This window comes from Mytilus galloprovincialis, chromosome 4 (assembly GCF_965363235.1).
Source record: "Mytilus galloprovincialis chromosome 4, xbMytGall1.hap1.1, whole genome shotgun sequence".
In the NCBI taxonomy this organism is placed as follows: domain Eukaryota; kingdom Metazoa; phylum Mollusca; class Bivalvia; order Mytilida; family Mytilidae; genus Mytilus; species Mytilus galloprovincialis.
In genome coordinates this window covers 25,280,252-25,307,712 of record NC_134841.1, presented here as the reverse complement: position 1 = coordinate 25,307,712, position 27,461 = coordinate 25,280,252, and the positions used below count along the sequence as shown (strand labels likewise).

Genomic DNA, 27,461 nt, shown 5'->3' with positions numbered 1-27,461 from the left:
AGTTCATTTTTTTGTCGCAATGTTATGTTTGGAAAGCATGAAATATGGATCCAAATGCAGGAACAATTTTTTTTCTAATTGTACACAATGTCATTACAAGTACAAGTTAGCTTAGTTCAGTGCAATACATACTGCTTTAAACAGCCATCTATATACCTCTGTTTTTCAACCCACCCAGCTAAAAATTGGAATATAGACATATGCTCGTTCAGTCCTAAGACAAACATTAAATAGACACAATGTCATCAAGTCCTTTTGACTGACAGTCATTAGATTTGATTATATTAGATTCTAGTATATTAATGAAGTGATTGAGTAATATTGCAGAAAGATTGATTTTTTGTGATATTATAGCAGGTTTGTTTGGATTTTATGGTATTGACGCTTTATAAAGTAGAAGGTAGGCTACTTGAGCCATTCATTGGCTACTGAATTTGCAAAACAATGTAAATGTATGCCTTTCAAAATTATGTTATTGATAAATAAACAGAATCTGGACACTTAGGTGCACACAGTCACTTTGACGTAATGACCATTAAGCAATTTATGTGTTTGACCTAAAGTTGGCAATTTAGCGCATACTTTTTGTCAACAATATTAATGTCATATATATAAAAATAGTTAAAAAAATTTCAAAAATTTTATCATCATTGCGTCGTTTTTATTCTCAATTGCAGTCATAGTTGGCGCAATCTTTAATTGCTTTTACAGTGTCATATTTTGTTTCAAAATTCAAGCATACTGTATCGTAAAATACAATTTAAATAAATGTACAAAATGACGATAAGAAATCCAGTACTGCATACAAAAAGGAAAACTGTATTTATAAAATATTGAAAATATTATTTTAAGGTCGGAAATATGGCAGTTGTTATCAAATAGTTTGTTTCTATGTATTTTTGGCGTTTGTTTTTGTTGCACTACAGTGTCCCTGTTGTTTCTTTGTTTTGTTATAGTTGATGTGTGCTCCGTCGGTTTTAGTTTGTAAAACGGATTTGTCTTCTCAATTATTTACACTTGTATATTACTGTTACTCTTAATTTTGAACAATTTGGAAGAATGAATAGTGATATACCGGTGAAATGTTTAACTGTCCGCATGTTTTTGTGGCGATGCAATTATGAAAGTGTCTTACCTTCCACGATATTTGTTCTCACAATTTCCCGCAAAATGAATGCGTTATGTTAAGGCACTTTTGTTGATAAAGGCAGAGTTTAGAAAAACGACTGGATAACTTGAAAACTTCTATTTTACCGCAACATTCGTGATCTTAAATATTTTTCAGATTTTCGTTTTCTTTTTTAAATAAACATTCAAATAACGATCCTTCTCTTATTGATAAACTGAAAATGAGGTCTTCCTGAGGTAATATGTTTGTTAAGGTCTTTCAACATTCAATAACAATCTATACTCATCATATAATTAACCAAATGTGTGATGTTAAGGTTGCAGATAAACTGAATAAAAATAAACAACAATGATGCTTCCATTGAAATGAATATCTGGAAATTGCTGAATCATTCGCAAAATCTGGAAAAAAAAATTAGTATAGGTTAAGATTCGTTGTACACACAAAGGCCATACAACAAAGTTTCCATAATAACATAATAATTATATCAAAACAAGTCATATGGTATCTATCAATTATTGAAATGACACAGGGTTTTTTGGAAACTGAAATGTGTGTCATCTTGCTCGATGGTATTGGTTATTTTATGACGCTGGTAGTACGAAATAGAAAACAAAATAATACTAGAATAATTGTTCTCACGATCAACAAAAAAGTAATGCTGAAATAATTGTACTCACGATCCACAAAAAAGTAATAATTGTACTCACGATCCACAAAAAAGTAATGCGATACCAGTGTATTGTCGTTTCTTACTTAAGATAGAATTGTTATTGTTGGACATGTTATATTGTTTATCTTGATCAAACGAAGATGGTTGGTATAAATTGCTTTAATATCAGGATTTAGCTACGCAGTTCTAAGATGGACGGTTACGTCAGATATAATTATTATATATTATCTTTTTGATCAACCAGAAATTGGACATTTCGTCAACTAACCATATCCATTCAAACAATTTTATTCATAAAATTGTCTTAGAGCACAAATTATTATGATTCAAATTTTCAAATGTAATAACTTGCTATCACTGTACATAGTTTCTGTAGTAAACAATACACCTTCTTGACATATTTGTAGGTAATCATCAGACAGATCAGGATTTCTAACAGATCTATGTATATTGTAACGTAGTCAGTAACTGTGTTAATCTTTATTTATCAAAGTGTTTACTATACAATATCAGCCTTTGTATGTGGTCGATACGTAAATATATCGACATAAAAAGTGTATTGACTGAGGACGAAGTCAGAGGTCGACCTACTTCTTCATGTCGATACATACCCGTATCGACTTCATACAAAGGCCGCAATTGTTAGATCATTTATAAGCTAGAGGAAGAGCAGCAATTAATTTAATTGGTTTTTACAATAGTGTCTGAAATTCTAAATTAACTGTGCAATACTACTTTTCTAACTGCTGTGTTGAGTCTTCCTTTAAAAATATAGATGAACAAGTGACTCTTTCTAGACGATTCAGATTAGTTAGAATATACACACTTATAGTATATCAACATAAACACTTACCCCGTTTATCAACGCTAGACTTTTGTTCTGAAATAAACAACATATAATTAATCTCGATTAAGTAAGAGAGTTTTAGAAACTCGATCGGTTTTCATTGAAGTTGAAGGGGCACAAGCTACGGGACTTAAAAAAAAAATAATATGATTTTTTTGTTAATCATCAATGAAAGAGAAATAGCGAAATACCACTCCGCTTTTAGCGGCCATTATGGTTCAATTTTGTTAAAAAAAAGCTAAGAAAACATCGATGATGAATTATCCACTTGCAATCGAATAATTCAACCTCATTGAATCCGTATTCCTGTCGCTGTGCTTCTTCGTTACATTTGTTGTTTTTATTGTGATTAAGATGATAACACAATGTAGACTGCTGTACCCCAATTTTTGACATTTTTACCTATTGTGTCTGTTTGTTTTGTTCACGCATCGGTGACCATATAATGGACTTTGATGCAACTGTCATACAAGTGAGAGGTTTAGCTAGCTATAAAACCAGGTTCAATCCACCATTTTCTACATTAGAAAATGCCTGTACCTAGTCAGGAATATGACAGCTGTTGTCCATTCGTTTGATGTGTTTGATATTTTGATTTTGCCATTTGATTGGGGAGTTTCCTTTTTGAATTTTCCTTGGAGTTCAGTATTTTTGTGATTTTACTTTTTAACCCCTAAGCTAGAGATTGAAAACGCACGAATTATTAAAAGAATGTCAACATTGAGAGTGAATCAATGGTAAATCATTTGGTTGACTGATGTAATTCACAAAAACTCTAGTCTTATACAGGTTAAAACGATGGATGATTGACATGTGATTTTAAACTTTAATATGAAATTAAACAGACCTAAAAAAAATCTAATCGGAAGAGTGCTATTTATATCTATGTTTATGTTTATATCGCTTATATGACTGTGGCAGTCTTCGGAGGTCTAATCAATAATCAACTAGATTGCGTCTGAAGTAAAATTCACACTTAACCATGATACATACCATCGAGCCCATGCCTCGTAAATTGTTTATTCTAGACTTTTTATAATTTGGATATAGGTTTTATTATGTTTTAAATCAAATGTAAGAATTTGCGTTAAATCGGTGAATATGAATTTTGCAGCCAAAGTCCCTTTAAGATATTCTAATAATTAATCAAAGTTAGTCTGATAATTGTATTTCAGTGAATAAAATTCCCCTTTATAATTTAGAAAAACACATTTAGTGCATGCATATTATAGAAAGCTAGCACTTTTTTTTATATTATGCATCTGAAGCGTATCTCTGGAATTACCAGGAAATTTTCACACCCAAACATTTGAGAGCAAAGGACGTATCAATTCTTAGATTTGTCAGGAGTTTTCTTTAACCAAAATTAGTAAAATAAGAATAACCAAAATCAACTAGGTCAACTTTGCCGCCGAGAGGTGGAACATGTCAATAGCAAAACTATGTTTCTGAACTGATGATACATTCGTGGACTTTTTTATTCCGTCAGTTTCTCATGATGTTAGCATGTATTATATTTAGGAAATACAATTGTTAAAATATGACGGAATTTTCCAGACAAAAAAAACTTCTTGTGTTCATATCATCATAAGAATTAAACGCTTAACAAACAAATGTTGACAAAAAAATCCCCGCAAATAAACCGATTATGCTTCTACGGGTACATGTACCAAGTTCATTAAAATCTAGCTACAAATAATTGCAATTAATAAAAAATGTTAGCCGTCAAAACATTGATTATATGAAATATGAAGTGATAAGTGACGAATATTTATGTCCATTGAGGTAACGATGATTTTTTTTTCATTTGAAACACAAAGGTAAAGTGAAAAATACATTACAAATGAAATAAAATATTTACCATCGAGAACGTGTAACGAGATACTAGATGTTTTAGAATATGGACCTCTACAGACATACATTCCTTTATCATCCATTAATGAACGTCTTATTTCTAAAGTACTATAAAATGTTTTAAGCTGATTGTCAACCTTGTTGTATATTCTCATGCGGGGCATGGTTCGATGATCAACTTTATGTCCATTAATAAACCAGTCAACTCCATCCGGAGTATAATGATCTCCACCAGTTATATTACAAGTCAGTACAATTTTCTGGCCTTTACTAACAAAGTCTTTTCCAGACATAATAATTTCTGCGAAATGAATAGAAGAAGAAGATATTATTTTTAATAGTTTAATTCATCGTAAACAAGAATTATTGCAAATAATTGGATTCCCTGGTTAAAAAGGACACATTATCAAAACAAGATTCCCTGGTTAAAAATGACAAATTATCAAAACAATGTCGAACATCACACAAAGAAATTCAGAAGATATAAAGGGTGAAATATACCGCAGGTAAAATAAGATAGACTACATAATTGTCAAAAGAAAATTAAACCAAGAGACACAAAACTGTCATAATATGAAAAAAAAATGAGAGCTAAAGAAAATGAACAAAATGCACCAAACAAAACAGGAAGTGTAAAATTGAGAACATTTCTGAAAATCTTTACATATAAAATCGAAATTGAAAAGTACATACAGTCTTGTAACTATACTTACAAGAGTAATTTTAGGTAACAAAACATGTTCAGTCAACAGTAGCCTAGACTTATTACAATCATTTATAAGCATTTAACAACAAAATCAGTGATCCCGGGAAACTGGAAATACATTGCTTAAAGCATTTAAAACATTTCACTGTTTTTTTCTAACAAGAAATATTAACCTACCCAGATAAAGACAAACTATAGACATTTGTTTTTTAAAAGTTAGTTGATAACTCTATGGTTGTCTAGAAAGGTTAATCACAGAGGTCTTCAAATTTATTACTGCTCATACTTTCCTCTATATTTTCTTTGTTACGCCTTGCGTGATAACTTAAAACTAATCTTGAAAATTCAAATTAGTTTTATTGACTATGGAGTAACGTTCAAATATTGATGAACAATGCATTTTATGACTACAAGTAAACTGTGTCTAATTAAACTGGAGACAAATAATTGATGCAAGCAAAAACTGAACAGTCTTCAATATCCGGAGCGTGGTCCTATCCGTTCATCATTTGTTTTCTCTTTATTTAATTTATATTATATCGTGACGTAAATAAAACACTTATCCACGTAAGTTATATGTATACAAATCAAATCATTCATATATTGCCTTTTATAGTAATCAATTCTCTAGAGTCGGAACTGAAATCTATGATCAGAGCAAATGTGTCTGATTCGAAGATCTACGAACCAAACTCTGATAATTCATCCCCACACCATCCCTGATTATCTCCGCTTTTCGTGAAGCAATCGAAGAAAAACGCAATATAATAAGACTTGCGTATTAGGATTCACGTGGAATAATTTGATGAAAGGAAGAGAACGGTGATACTTACTCCAATTTATTAATATCTTCGGCTAAATTAAGTTTGTGACCCGGATTGTTTTCTCGCAATGGATTTATGACTTTCGAACAATGGTTTATTACTTACTGTTGCCTTTATTTCTCTACCTTAAAAGAACTCCATTAAATTTACAAATTTAAGGAAACCCGAAAAAAGCCCAAAACCGATTACCCGCCCATGGATGCCATTCATTTTTGCAACAACAAGAACCCAGAAGTTGATTGCTACTGTACGGTTGAATTGAAGGAAATGTTATTCGGGATGAAGAGATTAACCTTACGACTTTACTATATTCTGTTTGTGACATTATATATAATATTAATAAGTGGCCATTACATTGAAATGTTGACTATTTATACCACTATATGGTACGGGTTATACTCATTAATGAAGATCGTAACGTGACAAGTTATCGTTCAATTTCACATCTTTAACTTTTACTGTTTGGTTGACATAAAACTTAGAATGGAAATGAGGATTGAATCAAAGAGACAACAACTCGACCAAAGAGCAGAAAACAGCCCAAGGCTACCAATAGGTCCTCAATACAGCGAGAAAATCCCGAACACGGAGGTTGTCTTCAGTTTAACCCGTCAACACAAATGTGTACTAGTTCAGTGAAAATGGACGTCACACTCTGAAACATATTAATGGACTAAAATATTTAGAAAACACATACAAGACTATCAAAGGCAAGAGTCTCCTGACTTTGGACAGTCGCAAAAACGCAGCGGTGTTATATAAAGGGTACAATAGTATACCTCTGTTCAAAATTCATAAATCGATTGCGAGAAAACACATCTGGGTTACAAACCAAACAGAGGGAAGCACATCAACTCTAATAAAAAAGAAGAAGGAAACAATAGAACACTGAAGTGCAACAAAAACAATGCAATGCAACACACATAGAAACGAACTATTAGATAACAAATGTCATATTCCTGGCTTGGTACAGGACATTTTTTAAAACATGTGTGAGATCTAAACCCCCTAATACGTTTTGTCAATGTAAAATTGTCAATGTAAAATAAACAAACACACAGAAATGCGCACAGAAAAACTCAGCTAAAAAGACGGCAGAGTCAGTTGTCAGAAAAGGTAACAAAAAAAAAAACTAAGGAAAATGACAATTGTACATTAATTAACAAAGGACTTCTAGCAGTTACTGACATGTCAGCTTCAAACGCCAGTTTAACTGATTGAAAGATTATGTTTAATGATATGAAAATCAAACACGATATGTCCGAATAATACACCCTAAATTCACAAAATATATGAAAAGAACATAACCCGTATCATGCCAACAAATGGTTTTAGAATATATGTGTTAATTAATGACTTTGTGGTTCTAATATAACGACACTGTTTGACAAGGAGTAAGACCGGACAATCACAGCATCTTGAATCGTGTTATACCATCATGTACTTTTTTCAACCCACTATTTCAATGTGAAGTCGATATCATTATCATATGTACTTATAAATGCAACTGTAAATCTGTTTTTTGTCCCGAGTTTTTGTTGAAAAATAAATCAGGAAAATGTGTGTCAATCTAGTTAGCAATGGTTAGCAACTAATGCATTTAAAAGAAGAAGCAAATACGACTGATTTAGCTATATATTGTGATTATGATGTAATACTTACGAGGTTTAATGCTAATCTTATCTGTAAAGTAAATATAATCATAAGAATTTTTCCTAAATTTAATCTATAACACAGGAAAGTTAAGAATTATTATAAGTTAATAGGTTTAAATACTATTATTTCTTATCAACTAAATCATTACATACACATTTCAACAATAAACTTGGTGCATGTTCTTTTGTATTTCAGGTGTACGTTCATGAATGTACTTAGTATACAAAAAAGAAAAGATTCGAGTCAACTAATATTCTCAATGTGTCATCATACTACATCACCTTATTTTTTTTTATAAGGGTACAGTATATAAACTATTAACCATGTACATTTTTTAATTTAATAAGTCGTTTTGACTTTTTGTTGCAATTATAATAGATATTTGCAATCTTTAGAATGATATCTCTATAATTGTGGTTGATTTTAAATTGAAAATGATTGATTTTCACCAGTATTTAGAATTTTAAGATGAATTTCAATAATTTCAAACAGAAATTGCGATTGTTTCTATATAAGGAGTTTGTTGTATAGTTGGATTGTTGATTGATTTTTCACTAAAAGGAAGAACCCAAGTACTTGCAAGTGTTAAATTAATCTTTTGAAATATATAACAAAGTCTCTTGTTAAAATATGAACATTATTACCATACTGCCTCTGGCGTACGATCAGTCCCCAACGGTATCATCAGTTCAGTAGTCAGTATTTGGGTACTGACATAATTTATTACAAACATTACTATAATTGTCCATTTTTAAATTCTATAATAAGAAACTTATCAAATTCCTTAGGCAAAGTTGATCATAGGGAATTTTGCTTTTATTTTTTGTTTTTATCCTTTTTGATCATATAGCTCTTCAACTGCGACAGGTGTTCAAAATCATTGTCTATCAAATTAATATTCGACTTTCGACTTTAAGCGTTCCCGAGGAACTGAAAACGCGCTTAGATCGCATAACACTTATATAGTGTTGGTTTCATTTATTACACCAATGTTACGAAGACAAAAAGAAGCATAAAACCAATCATTTTGTTTTTAAGGACACTGTCACCTCTAGAATTGCTGTTTTATGTCTTCATTTTTGTACTTATTACTGATTTCTGACTAAAATCTTTTACAAAGGAGGGGCACAAGATACCTAAGAAACAGTTAAACTCCTAGGTCCAAAATAAACACCATGGCTAAAAAGAAAAAGGACAAAAGACAAATAATAGTACTAGGAACCCCACCAAAAACTGGGGGTGGTCTCAAGTGCTCCGGAAGGGTAAGCAGATCCTGCTCCACATATGGCAATAATTGTTTATTGGTTACGAGTTTAAACAGCGGTAAATTAATGTTGCTGTTTTGTATCAGCTTTTTGGAATAACTCTTTTTCAAATATTAAGTCATTTACCATTTTTTATATTCAAATTTCAATTTAGAAAACTTATTCTTCCTATAGGATTATATGGATTTATCTGATTTGAAGCTTCTATAAGGTTCTGCATTTATAAATGTTTATACTCCAACCAATAATACAAATTGAATTCTTGTGCATTTTTGGTAAAGTTTTTTTTTTACAAATATTTGTTCTGAAATCAATGTTCTCATGTGTTTTAAAAAAATCCATCTACAAAGTTCTTTGATACTGCTAAGATATAGATATCGGAAGATGTGGTATAAGTGCCGATGAGACAACTCTCCATCTAATTCACAATTTATAAAAGTAAACCATTATAGGTCAAAGTACGGCCTGCAAGAGCACATTTAAAAAAAATCAAAAGTCAATAACTTTAAATTAATCTGTACTCAAGTACTATTGATATGGACAGTGATTTTATCTCGATTACTTTAGAAGCTTATCTTTCATAAATGCTTATAAAAAGGAAAGTGTGCTATGATTGCTAATCATTTGTTGAGAGTAAATATCATTCCTAGACCGTCTTAAATATGCGGATGTAAAATTTATTGTGTTCATCACTTGCTCTTCTAACGTTATTTAAAAAAACAAAAAAAGATGTTAGATAAAACTCCTTAATGACTTTCACCAATGAACTGTAAGTGACTGCTTACTTATAATTCGAGTCTCTTATATGAACAAAGGTCCGCATATTTAATCATGCATTTCTTTTTCTTTTACTTTTTTTATTAACTCTTGATTCACGATTTATTGAAGTTTGGTGGAAAGTAAAACTTGATCATATATGTATGTTATCCAGATATTTACTATCTATTAAGGACATACTTCAATCTAATTCATACTGTGAAAATAGAAAAGTCGAAACAGACTGCTGTGAATTAACTGTAAAATTTGAAAGCTTTACCACTATTTTCTTTAAGTCACTGTTTATCAATATTTATCAATCAAAAACTAGTATGAAATCAAGGACTTCATCAAAGTTCTCGGTATGTGTCAAACAAACCTTACAGACCGTTTTAATGTGTAAGTTAGCTGTCTAAGCTGACAAAAATAAATCTACACCTATCCACAACCGTGCTGTTAAATGATGCACTTCTTAAATAGAATTTAGATAGAATACATTTGTAACAGATTTCTGAAACATATTACCGTTTTCCTTCTTTAGATGCAACTTGTTAAACATCTGTGTTGCAACTGTAAAATAAAATCACTATACGAATTAAGATGAGGAAATCTGATATGAAAAAAAGTATAACAGTCAGTGCAGATTTATTAGTGTCTCGCGAGAATTTAACGATTTCTTAGCAGATCAGGCGATAGTTAAATAAACGGTCATAGCAGGACTTTCACAGTAGTAAAGAATTGTGGGATGAGAGCCAGCTATATTGACAAATTATACATTGGAGACTTTGTTACAATTACTTTCAATATCATGTTACAGTTGTTACAGTTGACCTTTACAAATAGAATTTCAAATTTGTTTTGGAAAAATCTCTGATTTCTTGTTATAACAGATATGAATGTATTTGGTGTATTATTAACGTGGCCTAAATTATAGGGTGTATTTAATGCATCATTTATATGACCTAAAAGGATATCAGAAGAATGAGAAAAAACGTAACATAAAAAAAATCAAAATATATAACACAAGATGAACCATCCAATTAAAAAAATGCCTTAGTCAAATACGAAAGCAAAAGTAAAATAGGAAAACTCAAAAGAAATTCAACTTTAAAACTAAATACTGACTGATATAAATGTTACGATTTTTAGCCAAAGGAAATATATATTCACAACAGCAGCGTTCTTAAATCGACTGAATTAGTATTGTATTTAGGCTTTAAATAAGTGTTTATGTCTGTCATATTTTATTTCCATGAAAAAACTATAGCAGAAATACCAACGAGGTTATCAAATTATGTAAATATTCAAAGAAAAAAAAAAACCCAACTACAAACCGTTTACTCGCAGGATTACCAGTCTTCTGATATCTTTTTCTTTTGTACTAATTGCACATTCATATACTCCCGCATCATCAGCTTGTAGATCTCTGATAACTAGATTCCATTCATTTTTTCTTGCTACACGTTTTATAGAATGTCGCTGGTCAGGACTATATACAAAATCTCCTATTATCAAAGGATGAGACTCAGATGTACGTCTCCAATAAACCTAAATGGTGAAAATGAGTATCATCGTTAAAAATGAAATCACAAAAAGGAAAACCCCTAATCAAATGCCAAAATCACAAAATCATACACATCAAACGAATGGATTACAACGGTCATGTTCCTGACTTGCAATGGTAGAGGTGTTTTCAGAACTACAGTTTTGTAGAAAAAAGCTATCTAAACCTCTCACTTGTATGACAATTACATTACTTTAATGTGGTTTCATTGAACTATACAAAATGAAAATAAAAATACACACCGAACTATGTACTTATATAAAAAAAAAACAATGACTAGACAAGATACAAGATCGAAAAAAACCTTCAATACATTAAATTTAATAAAGTATCGATATCATCAAATAGAACAGTTACTTCATTAAAAGATTGTTCAATTAATCTTCACTTTAAATGAGAAAGAATTCCACCATGTGTCTAATCTAGTAACTTAGTTATAGGCTTTTTATAGAATAATTGAAATTTGATTTTCAGAAAAAAATGTCTGTTGTCGCATTGATTTACCAATTGTCTCGTTCAGTTTGACAGGAAAATAGAAAATTACAAAATGGCAATCATATGTTTGGATTTAATAACATAAATATGTTTCTGTCGCGTATAGTTATGTCATAGTTATACATGAAATGTAGCGTCTGAAACAATTTGGATTGGACAAGAACAATACATTAAGAATGCGTTCGAATTATTCGTTACAATATAGTATGCATTTTTATATCGAGTGACATTAACGATTACATTTCAATTTACAACTTAATCATTTACTATTCCAAAGCATACTATCTGTAATACATTGTTTGCTTTGTCGTCGAATATTCGTACTGTGCAATTCCTGTCAATTAATGATGAAAAGTAAAGGACGGACATTTTCAAATTTTACAAGACATCTGCATTTTTGCATATTCTTTCTTCAACATAACAAAATTCAGTTTAGAACTGTGAAATTGGTTTTAGCAAAAACATACTATAAGTCAATTGTCAAATGCACTTAAAATATTTAATAGATAGCGTACTTTTGCAGAAAAAACAAGTAAAAACCAAAATTATTTGTCTGTGATATAATGTTTAATCATCATAAAACAAAATAAAAAACTGAGGAAGTGCTGTAATCATCAAAATACTGCAACCCCGCGCATTGCTATTTACACAACCAAACATATAACAAATACAGTTGCCCAAAATAATACCATCTTCAAAAAGATAGTGTCAATATTAGATTAAAAATACACAATTGAAAATTACAAAAATGTTTGAGGGAAATAATTTACGCGTGATGCATGCTTTTAATGTGAATATAGGGAGCTACACTTTGGTATTCCAATGACGTTTTATGAATCTAAATAGCCAGCCAATTGAAAAATCTTTTGTCTTTTTTGTTTGTAATTTTATAATTATCATTAAAAAAAATAAAAAACCTTTTAATCAATATTTTTATTTCCCTCAAAAACTATTAATGCTTCAATATATAGTCTTGCATTGACCGACAAAATAATAAAAAAAAAACTATTATATTCTAGACACTGGGTTTTGGCGCGTGTCAGAAGAAGAGAAGCCCATCAAAATACTTAATTACCTTGTTAAAATTTAACATTTTGCATTTACATTTCATTTCAATCCTGGTATCTTTGATTATTTTAGTTTATTTACATGATGAGCGTTTAATTTTTGATGAGTTTATTTTAAACTAGTCGTTACATTCCACTACTGATTTGTTTCTGTTCTGGAGGTTTCCTTCCCAAGGGTAACACCAGCCTAGTAGTCAGCACTTCCGCGTTGACATGGCATATCACTGATATTGTCATAATAATATATTGACTGTTATCAAAGCATTACATCTGTTTTTAAATAGTATATATTTTCTATACCAGGTATAGATAACCTAAACTGTATTTTACAAAACCTTCAGTAATTTCAGGTCTTGAATGCTCTATATAAGACCTTTTATTTACTTTGTTTTTATTCGAGCACAACCGGTAAGTCGTCGTTAGACATAGTGGGCGTCTAGTGTACACTATTTAAGCCTGTCATCTGTGGGGAGTTTATCTATATCAACTAACAGTCTCTGTATGGCTTTTGTTTGAAAATTTAAGCAATTCGCCATGATAATAGTTATAATTATACTTTCTTTATAGATAAATTATTACATGTAGAACAAATAGCTATGACGAAAGACTATTTGTGTAGGTGTGCAACAATTCGACCAAATCATTACCAAAAACATTTTGTATAAGTAGTCAACCTCTGACAAAAAATAGCGCTTTCACATTGCTCCGTAAAGCCCGCTGTTGTAGACCTGTCAGTAGCTGTTTTGCTTTTTTTATTCTTAATACTAGAGAAAATGAGGTCAATTCGATTCATGTGTTAATCTTTTTTCATATTAGAGAAAAGGAGTCAATTCGATTCGTGTGTTATTAAAAAGCTGATTTCTGAACATTATCATATTAAATGCAGTTAAATACAGTCGACTTTCGTTATGTCGAAGTCAGCCGGACCAGAGAAATATTTCGAGATACACGTAGTTCGATTCAAACGAACACCAGAAGTTCGACAATCTAAGGGACACAACTCTTGCTTAGCTTGGTAAAGCTAAAATAAATCCGGGTGAACAATAAAAATATCTTTCACTATTAACGATTAAGTAATGTGATTTTACATATAGATGTTGATACATAAATATGTATTTTGCTTTAAGCTCAAGTTTGAAAGGGTTTATTAAAAAATGCAATTTTGCCCTGTAAATTTTGTGCTTTTAACATTTTGATGTACATTTGATTTGGAAGTATAATATTCTGTCCAATTACGTACGTAAAAAAAGTATCATACAAGTACCACCAGATGACATTTTGAACATTCTTGTTAAAATTTAGGAATGTTTATTCTTAATCTTTGACCTTAACTAAACATCAGTTGCACAATACGAAGTATGGGCGATACACAATAACAGAAGATACGACACAGCTTATACGCTTTCCAATGATCTATAATTTACTGTATGATACGTAGATGCATTTAAGTTGTTAACTTTTTGAGACAAAACGCTAGTCTTTTAGACACTGAAAATTAAAACTGTAGTCTACAAAATATAATTAAACTACTTAGTATTCTAATAATTGTACTCACAAATCTAGTATTTAGATTAGCCACTGCACATAATAAAGTTGCTGTTTCACCAATGCGAAATGCTACATTGTCGTCCCGAGCTTCAAAATAAGGAGCAGTTGAATTTTCATCATGTATGTGTAAAGCTGAAAAATATTTGCAATATTTTGACTAGCTATTTCATAACAAACAAAAAGCATTTGGAAGGTTATATGAACTGTTCAAAAGTAAATAAATATCCTGTTAAAAAAGAGAAACTCATAACTTGGATGATAATAAAAAACAGCAAAATATATATTTTACAAGGTAAAATGAAACGCCAGCATTAACCCCCAGACCCTAGATTAACACTAACTCATGTTCACGTGTTGCAACAGGATGGCAAGCAATTCCTTGCAACAACATTGGAACATTGAAAGCATACATGCCAAGAAGATGTGAGCGATCTTAGCAGCGAGCGGTGGTCATACACGGTACCTGCTTTAAAGTAACCGGAAGTTACTCTAATTGTAATAGATTTTTATTCGTCAGTCTCAAGGAATTGACTGTCCTCTTCTAAATCCAATATTTTTTAGTAAACCTTCAAAGTAATTTTTGATCATTTCTTATTATGCAGAGTATATATCGTGCAAATAATGAATACAAAAACGAATAAAGCAAACACAGTGCTCGAACGTGCAACTATTACAGAATGCCAAATGCATCGTAACTGCCGTATTAGACATCGCCGTGATTTCTCATTGCGAGCTTTGACTTATTATCAATCGAAACTATGTATTAAGGAATATAAAAAAAGCACTATGTAGTTTGTAACTTGCAGGGAAATAAGTCAAATTTCAGTCACAAACCTTTTTTGTATGCTTATGCCTTATTTTCAAGTTTATAAAATCAAAAAATAAAACATTTGCCTCATTTATTTCATAGCAATTATCTTTTACATTAACTTTGTACAAAACAGAAAGTTTGTCAATTTGCATTCTTTTTCCATTTGTCATTAGTTGATCGTGTATAATCATTGTGAAGTTTTAAAAATATGTCTACGAATTTTCAAATGTACACATTTGTGTTTAATATAGTTGTGACATTAACACGGAAATATGTGTGGAATGTTAACAGTTTCTAAATTGGTTCGGTTTATTGCTATACTAATGTTTTCCGGCAAATTAAAAGAAAGACTAACAATACCTACAACTTTATTGGCAAGGTCCGTGTAGTACAAGAGCCAATATATAAACCGATTTCAAAATAACGTACAGAATACATTTACAAATGGTACCTATTTAAACAAAAACATTGTTTCTCATGTCTTTTTTGCCGATTCCAATAATGTCATATTAGTAATAAACACGGATTTGCGGCTCGTCGTTGACGTTGGTGCAAAATGTATGAAATGTCAGCATTCAAATTCATATCATACGTTTGAAAGATATCTTGAATGACGTAGAAGTGTATTGTTTGAATTTGAATTTCCAAAGTTGATCTTTTTGTTGTTTTATAATATGTCATTCTTGTATCCATTGTTGCACAATATCTTTCGTTGCAGTGGAAAAACCGATTACGCGAAAACAGTAGAAAACGTGACTCTTCTTATATAAAGGACGACCCAATCAATAGATGATTTACGCCGATAATCACATTGAATAAAAGTTATTTCTAAACCATAATCATACATTTTTTAAAGTAATTCTCTTTCAAATCATAATATTATAAAATATGTATGCAAACATTACATGTCTGACTTTTTATTAATTATTGAGACAAGTGTTACGCTTGCTACAAAGTGAAATTGAACAAAATAATCTCTTTTATATTCGTAACAAAGCTTTGTAAAAGCTCATGTATTAAAAAAAATTGATTGCTTTCCATTCACTTATTTTTGGAGTGTTCCACACACTAAAATAGTCATTAGCATAAAACAATTTCCCAAACAATACCTAATTTCGATAACTAAATTTTCGAGCACACCAGTCTGTCCATTTCACGAGCCAGAACAATTAATTGAAGTTAGTAGTCGACGAATGTATTCGCATAGCAACATTAAAACCCCAGTATGATGTTATATAATTCTGTTATAGCCTACTTTACTTATTGTTTTAAATATTAAGGATATTTAACATCATATGGACATTTAAATCTTCTTTCAACTTTTCAATTTTGTAAACACTCATAATTATTATTTTTCGAAGTGTTCCTTAAAACAGAATATACCTTACATAGTCATCCATTTTTTATTTCAGCGATTTCTTTAGAAATATTTTCTTAAGACTACTCAACGATTTCTTTAAGAATATGTGATAAGACTATTTCAGCGATTTCTTTAAGGATATTTCGATAAGACTATTTCAACGATTTCTTTAAGGATATTTCGATAAAACTATTTCAACGATTTCTTTAAGGATATTTCGATAAAACTCTTCCGATTCACAAAGCAGTTACTCATTCAATCTGCGTTGACAGCGGAGAGCTATCTTCTTTAAGTTAATGAAACGGGAAGAGGAACCTTTTTTTTTTCAGATTCAGTGGCTTTCTTCTTGTATTTTTATAGTGTAACCATTTTGTGGATTGTGTATTCCCGTGCAAAATGTCCAAGTGACAGAAAACGTAAATTACTATATACTGGTAGTAAGTCAAAAGTAAAATCACAAAAATACTGAACTCAGAGGAAAATCAATTCGGAAAGTCCATAATCACATGGCAAAATCAAATAACATAACGCATCAAAAACGAATGGACAAGAACTGTCATATTCCTGACTTGGTACAGGCATTTTCAAATGTAGAAAATGGTGGATTGAACCTGGTTTTATAGCTAGCTAAACCTCTCACTTGTATGACAGTAGTATCACAATCCATTATATTGTCACCGTTCAAGGTCTTATTGAAGCATTTGAAAATAAAGGCGGCAGTTGTTTTTGGATATTGAAATCTCGTAAGTAGATTAAGAAGAAACAAATCAAGTCAACACAGAATCTGAGGGAATCTCATAAAACCCAAAAGGACCAATACCGTGTGTGTGGACATTGTAAGCGTCTCTTTTAATGTTTGCATCATCTACCATGCGAAATCACAGTAGTCAAAATGACACAATCAGGAATAGGACAGTCAGTAAAATTACAGATCAGAGACTATCGTGGTATCGAAAGATGTTTGACCACGAAAGTCAGATGAGACACCGGTAAATAAGTTAGTGATTGTGACTGTAAAAACGAAGTAGTTTTGATTTCACTCGTACTTCTTCATAGCTTTGTTGGAGCAGTTTTGTGTAAGAAGCACGCCCTGTTAATGAAGGTGTCAAAGTTTACAAGGTTGCAAAAAAGTTGATACAGGTACATATTGGGAATTGATCTCAAAAACAAGCTACTAGTACTCGGTTTACCATCTGAGTATGTCAATACCTAATAACCATAGGAATTTGTCAACTAAATTACTCAAAAGAAAAGCAATAAACAAGTTGAAATGAATTAGAAGGGTCCCGAATGTAATATATCAAAGACCTCAATTGATTTGAAAAAAAAACCAAGCAAAATTATTAAGAGTATTAGTCTTTAAACAGTAAAGGATTAATGTCAAACTGATACACTTGTTATCGTCAAATCAATTCTCAATATGACTAGCAAGCCTTCTTACAAAAAAAAAAATAAGTTAATGACAGAGTGGAGATAAATAAGAGTGTCGAAAGAGATCATTGTCATAAGCACGTCCTTAGGCAAAGTTTATCTTAGATTGAGTTGGTTTTTCTTTATAAGTTGCAGTTGGTCAGCAATTTCGTGTGTATTGAATATTGAATTTATACACTATAAGATATCATTTTTAGTAGGTTTGAGTATTTCTGGGGAAGGTAAGTCAAGCGATTCGGATGTACTATATTTATATAGTATTATTTGTTTATGAAAATTTTTGTATTACGTTTGTTTATTATATGTGTTTAATTGTCCTTACCTTTTTAAAAAGAAATAAAAATGCTTAGATAAAAATAATAAGTGTTGATGTAGACAGCAAAATAGATTTTTGAGATATTAAATATATACAACTTACGGTGAATCAGGAACTCAAGTTCAATCATCATGATCAGAATTATTATTATCAATAACAATTTATTATATATTCATATTAATTATATCTTCTTCTTACAAAAGGTTAGAAATGTTAATTTCATTATGAATGATTAATTATCATAGGTATTTTTCAAAAACCTGTTAGTATTTCTCGGAATAGAACTTATCATCCAGATAGTAAAGGACAAGGTACGATAAGCATCAGAGAACGGCCCCCTAATTTCGTTCAAATTAAAAGTGACTTGCTATTAAATATAATACATTATTTTTAAAGTTTAAAACCTATAATTTTGTAAACATCAATAGATTTTTCAACTTCCGTTGATATTATTCATGCCCTGTTGCTGTAAAGACCTCAAGATTCTGGAAAAGGGCAGAAAAATGGCAGTTTCCAAACCTTTTTCTGCATTTTAAACTATGAGCGTACCTACGACCCACGATCATATTTATACCAGGCATTCCTTGAACATAAATGTTGATGCAGTTCAAATATTTTAGTGGGTCGTAAGTACGCTCATAGTTAAAAATTAGAAAAAGTGACAAAAAATCGTCGTTGTTTTCATTGAATCATCGAAATTTTTAACCGAACTGCGGACCGGAGATGATTTCCGGTATTTACTAGATCCGACGACGGAAATGTATTCTTGCTACGCTATAATAATGGCTAGTTTCTTTAGGAAGAAAAATAAACATATTTGAGACAGGAAAACAGGATATTCTTTTACTCATTATTCTTGAATTTAAAGTGACATTTTAGCAGACCGTCGAAATATGACCCAAAATTAGACGGAACTGTGATAAACTTCAGAGAAATACTGGGAACGTAATTGTGAATGAATATAATAACTGGTTCATACTCAAAAAGTGCATATACGTATTTTGTTTCATAATTGACAAAATCGTCGCCCTGGAATGTTTTAATCTCCGTTGACACTTTTGTGAAAAGTGCTTTCTTTCACGTCCGCATTTCTACCAAGTATGGCATGCCAAGTTAACATTTTAGACAATCATTTAATAAAAATACCGATGGCGAAAATAAACTACAGAACTGTGAATAATAACATACATTGTTATTCATATCACATACGTAGACACCATGTGACAATTTTAATTAGTTAATTGTGTAAGTGTAACAATAATCAAGATTAAACAAAACTATCCAACACTTTTATGATCTAAATTATGTATCTTGAGTTAATATTTTTTTGGTCATGGTGTTGAATTTATTGGACTTATTATTTGTAATTGTCACCTGCCTTCTCGTTGTTCTGTCTTGACGACAACGCGTGCTACTTCGTATTTCTTCTAAAAGTACAGCACTACATGTATAATGAATTTAAACATATTCAAAAGAATAAAAGCTTCTTTTATTTTTTAATCAGATATTTACACGTCAAAGAAAATAAAATAAGTATTGAATATGAAAGGAATAAAACGCATCATAATTAAAGATATCTTGCTTGTAAGACGTGTGTTTCGCATACAAAAGACTCATCAGTGACGGTCGAATAAAAAAATGTCAAATGACCATATTAAAAAGGCTCAAAATTCCGATTTTATTTTTTTTTGTGAATAAAGGTTATTTATTCCTGAATATATTATCCGTAGTTTTTGCAAACAATATACAGTTTTGTTAACAGTTAATTCATAAAAGTTACTATTTCAATAATAATTCATGTTTACACAAAGTGCTAACTTTTGGACATCATGTTGCTGCATGGGTTGTTTGTTTCATTAATTTTTATTGTGATATACCTTAAAAGGTTACAGTCCGTTGGAAGACATATTACCCTAACTTGACACTCCGATCCAACTAGTTTTTGTTCTTACCCCTTAATGCAAATTGATTAACGGAAATCAGCAAATACCAATTTTTAAGTCTTAAGTTTGACCAGGCCGGTGTCAGAACCCACGATATCAGGCGTTTTAATTCATTTATTATATTTATTAAATTGTACAATGAATTAATAAAAGGGTGCATACTGTAAGAATCCATCTTATATGAATCCGCGCTTAAGACATACACATCCACCCAAAAGAAATAACTTTTGCAACATAGAGTGGGAGGCCCATATTCGCCGGGGTCACAATTTCGCCGTTTTATGATTTTGAGGTATAAACACTTCAAAGGATGGCTGAAATGGAAGAAACTATGCCGATAAATTATAATTTTATAACAAATATGATTATTTGTTAAACTTTAACAAAATTACGGCACTAACTGCAAAAGATCGAAAAACGGACAACAATTTTCGGTCAATTTCCTGAATGAAAAACAGGATTTTCAAAGATCTTTTTCTAAGTAATTTTTTGACTGATTGGCCTAAATTTCTGTTTTTTACACCTTTGAAATGTCTGCTGTTCATCTATAATGAAATTTATTTGATAAATATTATAAAAAGCTGCATTTATTTGGTTTTAAATAGATGTGTAAAAACGGCGAATATGTGCCCCCCATTGACAAACTTCAGGAAATTTCAAGCACCCTTTAATCTAATTTTACAGATGATTATTTTCAAACAAACATGTTTTCAAGCTTAGGAATGTTTTGCATTTGAAGTTATCTTCATATAGAAATATCAGTATACTTCAAAAACATTTCTTCTTCTTTTTTGGAATTTTATTCTCATACACACTTGTCCCGGTCTACACTTATTTAGTTTTTATACATTGACTTATGATATTTGGCATACAGTGTATAGCCATGACTCAAATATCATAACAGTCTAATTTTGTTTATTTTCTTTGGTTACATCTTCTGACATCAGACTCGGATTAGAATTGAATTTTAAATGTACGTATTGTTATGCGTTTACTTTTCTACATTGACTAGAGGTATAGGGGGAGGGTTGATATCTCATAAACATGTTTAACTCCGCCGCATTTTCGCGCCTGTCCTAAGTCAGGAGCCTCTGGTCTTTGTTAGTCTTGTATTATTTTAATTTTAGTTTCTTGTGTACAATTTGGAAATTAGGTATGGCATTCATCATCACTGAACTAGTATTGTTGAGAATATAATGCAAACGTTAACGTTATTGTTTCCCGTATTTACGTCTTATGTTTATGACGTTACTTTGTACCTTGGTATGGGGCCTTCGATATAGATTTTGAGCATAAAAAGTAACACAACGCAAAGTATCGAGTTTTATTCGTTTATTACAATACATTTTGGTGCCGTGACGCCATGGAAAGTAAACTGAAAGCGGTGAGAGCAGGCCATAAAAGTGCTGTGACAAGACTTTTAAGAAAAACGGAAGAAGAGCAGGATTTGGAGTTAGAAGAAAGTACAGAATTATTAGAAACACTTTCGCAAAAACAGAAGATTATTAGTGCTTTGAATGAAGAAATTCTAAATTTAACAAAGGATGAGGATGTTGAGGATGAAATTCTACAGACAGATGAGTATAAATTCTTTCTGAATACAAAAATAAGACACATTCGTAAAAAATACTCAAATTCGCCAACTTCAAATATTACCACCTTACCTAATCTGAGTAATCAATCAACGGAAAATACAAATCAGCATAGTTCAGTAGAAAATACGTATAGCTCTGTTCAACAACAAATCTACCATGTTCCGCCCAACGTTACGCAAAATCACCAACTTCCGAAACTCACCTTACCTACATTTACAGGAGAAACACTCATGTGGCAAACTTTTTGGGACTCGTTCGAATCATCTGTACACTACAATCCCACACTTACCGACATACAGAAATTCACATATTTGAAATCGCAACTTGGTAATGAAGCCGCTCGATGTATTGATGGACTACCGCTCACAAATAATAATTATACGGAAGCTATAAAATTGTTAAAAGAACGTTTTGGTCAGCCACACAAAATCACGAATGCCTACATGCAAGCCCTGTTAGACCTTCCCGCACCACAATACAACCTTATTAGCCTCCGTAATTATTACGACAAACAAGAAGCATATATAAGAGGCCTAGAATCGTTAGGCAGATCGGGAGATTCATATGGCGCACTGCTCATCCCAATCATCTTGAATAAGCTACCGTCAGCTGTAAGACAAAACTTAGCCAGAGAAAACGGAACCGATAATTGGGAATTAAAAGGATTAAGATATGGGATATTGAAAGAAATCACAATTTTAGAAGCCGGAGAGAAACGCACCGATGTATTTATTGACACCTTACCGTCTACAGCGTCATTATTGACAAGCGCCGATACGAGAGATTACCCGCGAACACAAGATAGATTAGATTACCGCCAAAGCACAAACATTCGTCAGAAACCTTGTATTTATTGCAACGATATGCACGACCCCGCAAAATGCTTAAAGGTTCCAGATTATGAACACCGGATAACAATTATTAAACACAAGCACTTATGCTTTAATTGCTTGGGATCGCACCGCGCAAATGAATGTAGATCTCAATTTCGTTGCAGATTCTGTAACAAGAATCACCATACTAGTATATGTACCCAACATACCGATAGATCGTACTTCGATGAACCGTCAAATGTAAATAAATATGAAACGTCAGTACACACCGTAGTCAACAATGAAAGTGTTGCCACTGCCACAAGTTTCCATTCGTCCACGATACAATCCCGTTCAAGCGTATTATTGAAAACCGCCGTAGCACCCGTTTGGAGTGAACATCAAGGAAGGAACGCGAATATATTAATCGATGAAGGAGCACAGCGTTCTTTCATGACCGAGGAATTAGCTTCAAAACTAGATATTAAGACAGAAGGTACCGAAGTGATTAATCTTTCTACATTTGGAAATACAAGCACTAAAGTTCAACACTTACCGAAAGCAATTATATACGTTGAACCAATAGAAGGAGAGAAAATACCAATTAAAGTTTTAGTAGTTCCTACTATAGCAAGTCCGATCACAAATTATAGTGCAAATAAAACACGAGATTTCAAACATCTAGAAGGATTAAGATTAGCACACCCGATCACGAACGACAACAATTTTAGTATATCTTTACTGATAGGAGCTGATTTTTACTGGGATTTTATAGAGGATACCGTTATTAGAGGAATAGGTCCGACAGCTGTTAAGTCTAAACTAGGCTACCTGTTGTCTGGTCCGACATTACCAGATGTGAATCGTAAATCGGGATCTGGATCCGTAGGATTATTCAACATCTTGACAAATCACAAACCAGAAGAGTCACTAGGAGAAGTCGACACACAACATGATGATGAAAATATGTACAAAGAAACATCAGTAGAATTTCATGAAAATAGATACGTACCGAAGTTAGTGCCACGGAAACATGATCACGAGACCTTACCAATAAATATTGCTACAAAACAGAGAACTGGTAACGTTAGAGAGTTTCATAAAAAGAGAAGGAACAATAAAATCAACACTCGTGTCGGAGATATTGTGCAAGTTTATGACAAAAAAACACGAACTCGGTGGAAAAAAAGCAAGTATCGAAGAATTAGTTGTTGGAAACGATGGTCAAACTTTATCCGCTAGAAATGAACGAAGAGGAGCTACCAAATACAGCAGATGAGACGAATGATGTTGATACCAGAAGAACACCGCCTATGGATGTCCGATTATATTTTAAATAGTTAAAGAGACTGATTATTTTTAATTTTATCATAGTGATTTCTAGAGACAGTAATTGCCCATCATATTTTAAATCATATTTTTTCGTTTCAATTATGGACATTTAAAGAAATATTTGAATTGTATACAAAGATATACTTTTGCGGCCCCCCAGTATGTTGAGAATATAATGCAAACGTTAACGTTATTGTTTCCCGTATTTACGTCTTATGTTTATGACGTTACTTTGTACCTTGGTATGGGGCCTTCGATATAGATTTTGAGCATAAAAAGTAACACAACGCAAAGTATCGAGTTTTATTCGTTTATTACAATACAAGTATATATGTCATATATTTGTTTAGGGGCCAGCTGAAGGACGACTCCGGGTGCGGGAATTTCTCGTTACATTGAAGACCTGTTGGTGACCTTCTGCTGTTGTTTTTTCTATGGTCGGGCTGTTGTCTCTTTGATACATTCCCCATTTCCATTCTCAATTTTAATATCATTATGACATTTACCGTTGCTCTCAAGGTCCAATTAATTGACCTTTAACTTTCGTGGTTAAATGATTGTCCAACCCTTAAACCATATATGTTCTTACAGGCTATGCCAGTTTCTTTACTCCACAATAGGCTTAATTTCTTAGGTCAATTAATGCCTCGTTAATAACTCCAAAAATGATTTATACACCCCCTTTTTTGCCTTGATAAGTCGTTTCTAATTCACCATAGGTTTTGTACCCATGCAGAGGACACATTCCAACCCCTACATCATATTAAATCGTAATTGCCTGGATTAGACATTTTATTCCACACAATGTCTGTAAGTGGTACAAGTCACGTCTCTTTCGTTCCATTAACTGTTAAGTATCTTTAAAAGCTGTTCAAACTCATCTCAAATTATTAAATCCTATATATTCTTGTTTTCATGAAAAGACTTTCACATTGAGACAAAGATTTTGTAGTGGTCTACAATTTAAAAAAATATTTGATGTTGCTTAGCAAGATGTGGGATTCTAAACTCGATATAGAATTCGTCCAAAAAATAATGATAATCTAGATGTTTATATTATAGTGTAACACCGTATTAGGAAGTATATTCTTAAAAAATAACTAAGCTCATACTTATAAAAATATAAAGAACCTATTATTGCATGGTTGATATGCACTTGTTATGTAACTTAGTTGTCGATCAGCGTGTAGTGACCTACAATTGAACTAAGTTTTCATTTCTAACTAAACATGTTCACAAACAGACAATCTGCATTGCATTCAATTTAATTTGTTCAATAAAATGACTTATTGATTTGTAGTTGGCTTTAATTCAAACATGTTTTGCTGTTGCTAAACAACACTTGTGTTGCTATGCTCAATACGGAATTTGTAAAGAATAAAAAAAGATGTATATGAAAAAATATTGGAATGAAACACCAAATGGAAAGAAAAATCTTCAAACAACAGCTTACTTCATACTTAAGAGGGGCAAGCACCAATTTTTTAACCGTTGCTAGGCAACATTTCTGTTGCCAAGGTTGTTTTTAAGCATATAATAAACAAAATCAAAGGGTATTTTCATTTGTGACTTCAAGTTCTTCTCGGACAAACAATAGCATGTGCAAATATTTAAATTTTTACTGATAAAGCAATTAATATGTGATAATTTTCATTCTTAATAAAAACCGTTGCTAGGCAACCTTCCTTTCACCGGAACACAATAAAATCATTATTTTTTCAAGTGTCTACACTAAGACCATCATTGATATCAATTTAAACTTATTTGGAGAGGGGGCCAAAAATAGCCCTTATCATACCTTGTCCTTTGTAAAAGATACCGTTAAAATCATTTTAATAAGTGTCATTTGAGGTAGGTTTAATGAGTTTCTATTTTTAAACTAAAATATTTCAATTCCATCAATTTTATTCATTCTCCCTTTGGAAGTGATATACAAAATTCAGATAATTCCAAATATAACCATTTATTTTAAGCAATACAATTGACCAATCGGAAACCGAGATGTGTATAAGAAATAAACCAAAGAGACAATAATAATTAATCATTTACTGCGAGATTAACATTTGTAATCGGCTCTGAGAAGACGAATCAATTACGGTTAACATACTTCTCAGCCCTGTAACTAATGATTCCGACAATATCAAAAGGCGTGTTATACACAATTTTTCTTAGTTAACTTAAATAACTTAATTAATGAAGATTTACGACAAAACGTGTCAGTGAGATACACGACAGCAGAATCGAAACATGACGGACGTTTGCGACCGGTAACATTTCATAAATGTATGAATTAATCACCTTGTGTTATTTAAAGTGATATGTATTTTTCAAAAGACCAATCCCTGTGATTGGAACATGGAAATTTTGTCTTTCATTTGTTTTAAATCAGAACGGGGAATATCACTGCTGTAAATTGTCGAAAAACGTTTCTCAAAATATTTGATATGAAATTTCAGTAATTCATTGTCAGATTCTGTATCTCTAAAACAGTATAATATTTATCCTTTTGAAGTTACGCATATCATAAAATCCCAAACCTTAAGTATGGTTGAATAGAACACATGGAATATACGCCGACCAGACAGCAACCCAACTTTAAATTTGTCGTTGCTTTTCATTACAAGTAAAATACATGTGTACAAGTACAGTTTGTAGGTTTTTTTATTTAACTATTTGAAAGTACAATGAAAAAAATATTAAATGATAATATAAAAGATTACATGCGTTCTGAGAAGAAACGTTTAACCAAAAACAATTGTTTTAGACTAAACGATATTCATATTTGTTTCAAGAAAAATAACCAAAATTTTATCAAGCAATGTTTTAAATTTCTTTTTTGATCATAAGATGATTTTAGAATTTGAAAAAATTATGCGTATGAGATATGCATTTTCATGGCAAATATTTCGTTTTCCCTTAATACATTTTAAGTGTTAAGAAATAATGGTAAACTACTTACAGCAAAATGAAGACGTAAACACAACTGCTGATAAAATATAATATTCCAATGACATCAAATTTATGATCTTACATAACCTTGCATAGGAATCCATCACTTTTCTCATTGCTTAACCTGTAAAATATGATATCTGTCTAAGAAGTCAATAGTATTAATAAAAATGATTATTGATAGACAAATGTCCTAATTACTTTTCTATATTGTATAGGGTTAAAACTTGCGTCAGTCGTTTTTTTAGTAATTACTTTTTCCACAAAGCCACATTGAATTTGTTAAATATCCCGAATCGTTAATAAAATAATGTTGACGATTCCCTAACACAAATGAATTACTGTAATTGCGGCAGTGTATGCTACAACACGATGTCTTCTATCTCTAGTAATCTACAAAATCACAGAAAATGTAAAGCTACACATGTTACGGACTTACAACAAGCATTTAACATAGTCCCTTGTTAGTTATTCTTACAGGACAAACACAAGTGATAAATATCCACTTAAGAGTGGTATACATTATTT

At 31.5% G+C, this 27,461-nt stretch overlaps 1 protein-coding gene across 1 annotated transcript; it reads right to left on the bottom strand.

Annotated features, from left to right (window-relative positions):
• Positions 1–876: 876 nt before the first annotated feature.
• On the bottom strand, positions 877–27,051 carry LOC143071694 (uncharacterized). The gene is made up of 7 exons (XM_076246177.1): positions 26,944–27,051; positions 14,392–14,516; positions 11,045–11,258; positions 7,696–7,716; positions 4,511–4,804; positions 2,656–2,682; positions 877–1,530 (listed from the first exon to the last, which is right to left on the bottom strand). The coding sequence occupies exons 1-7, from the start codon at positions 27,047–27,049 to the stop codon at positions 1,415–1,417; spliced, it is 903 nt and encodes a 300-aa protein (XP_076102292.1). The 5' UTR covers positions 27,050–27,051; the 3' UTR covers positions 877–1,414.
• Positions 27,052–27,461: the final 410 nt, after the last annotated feature.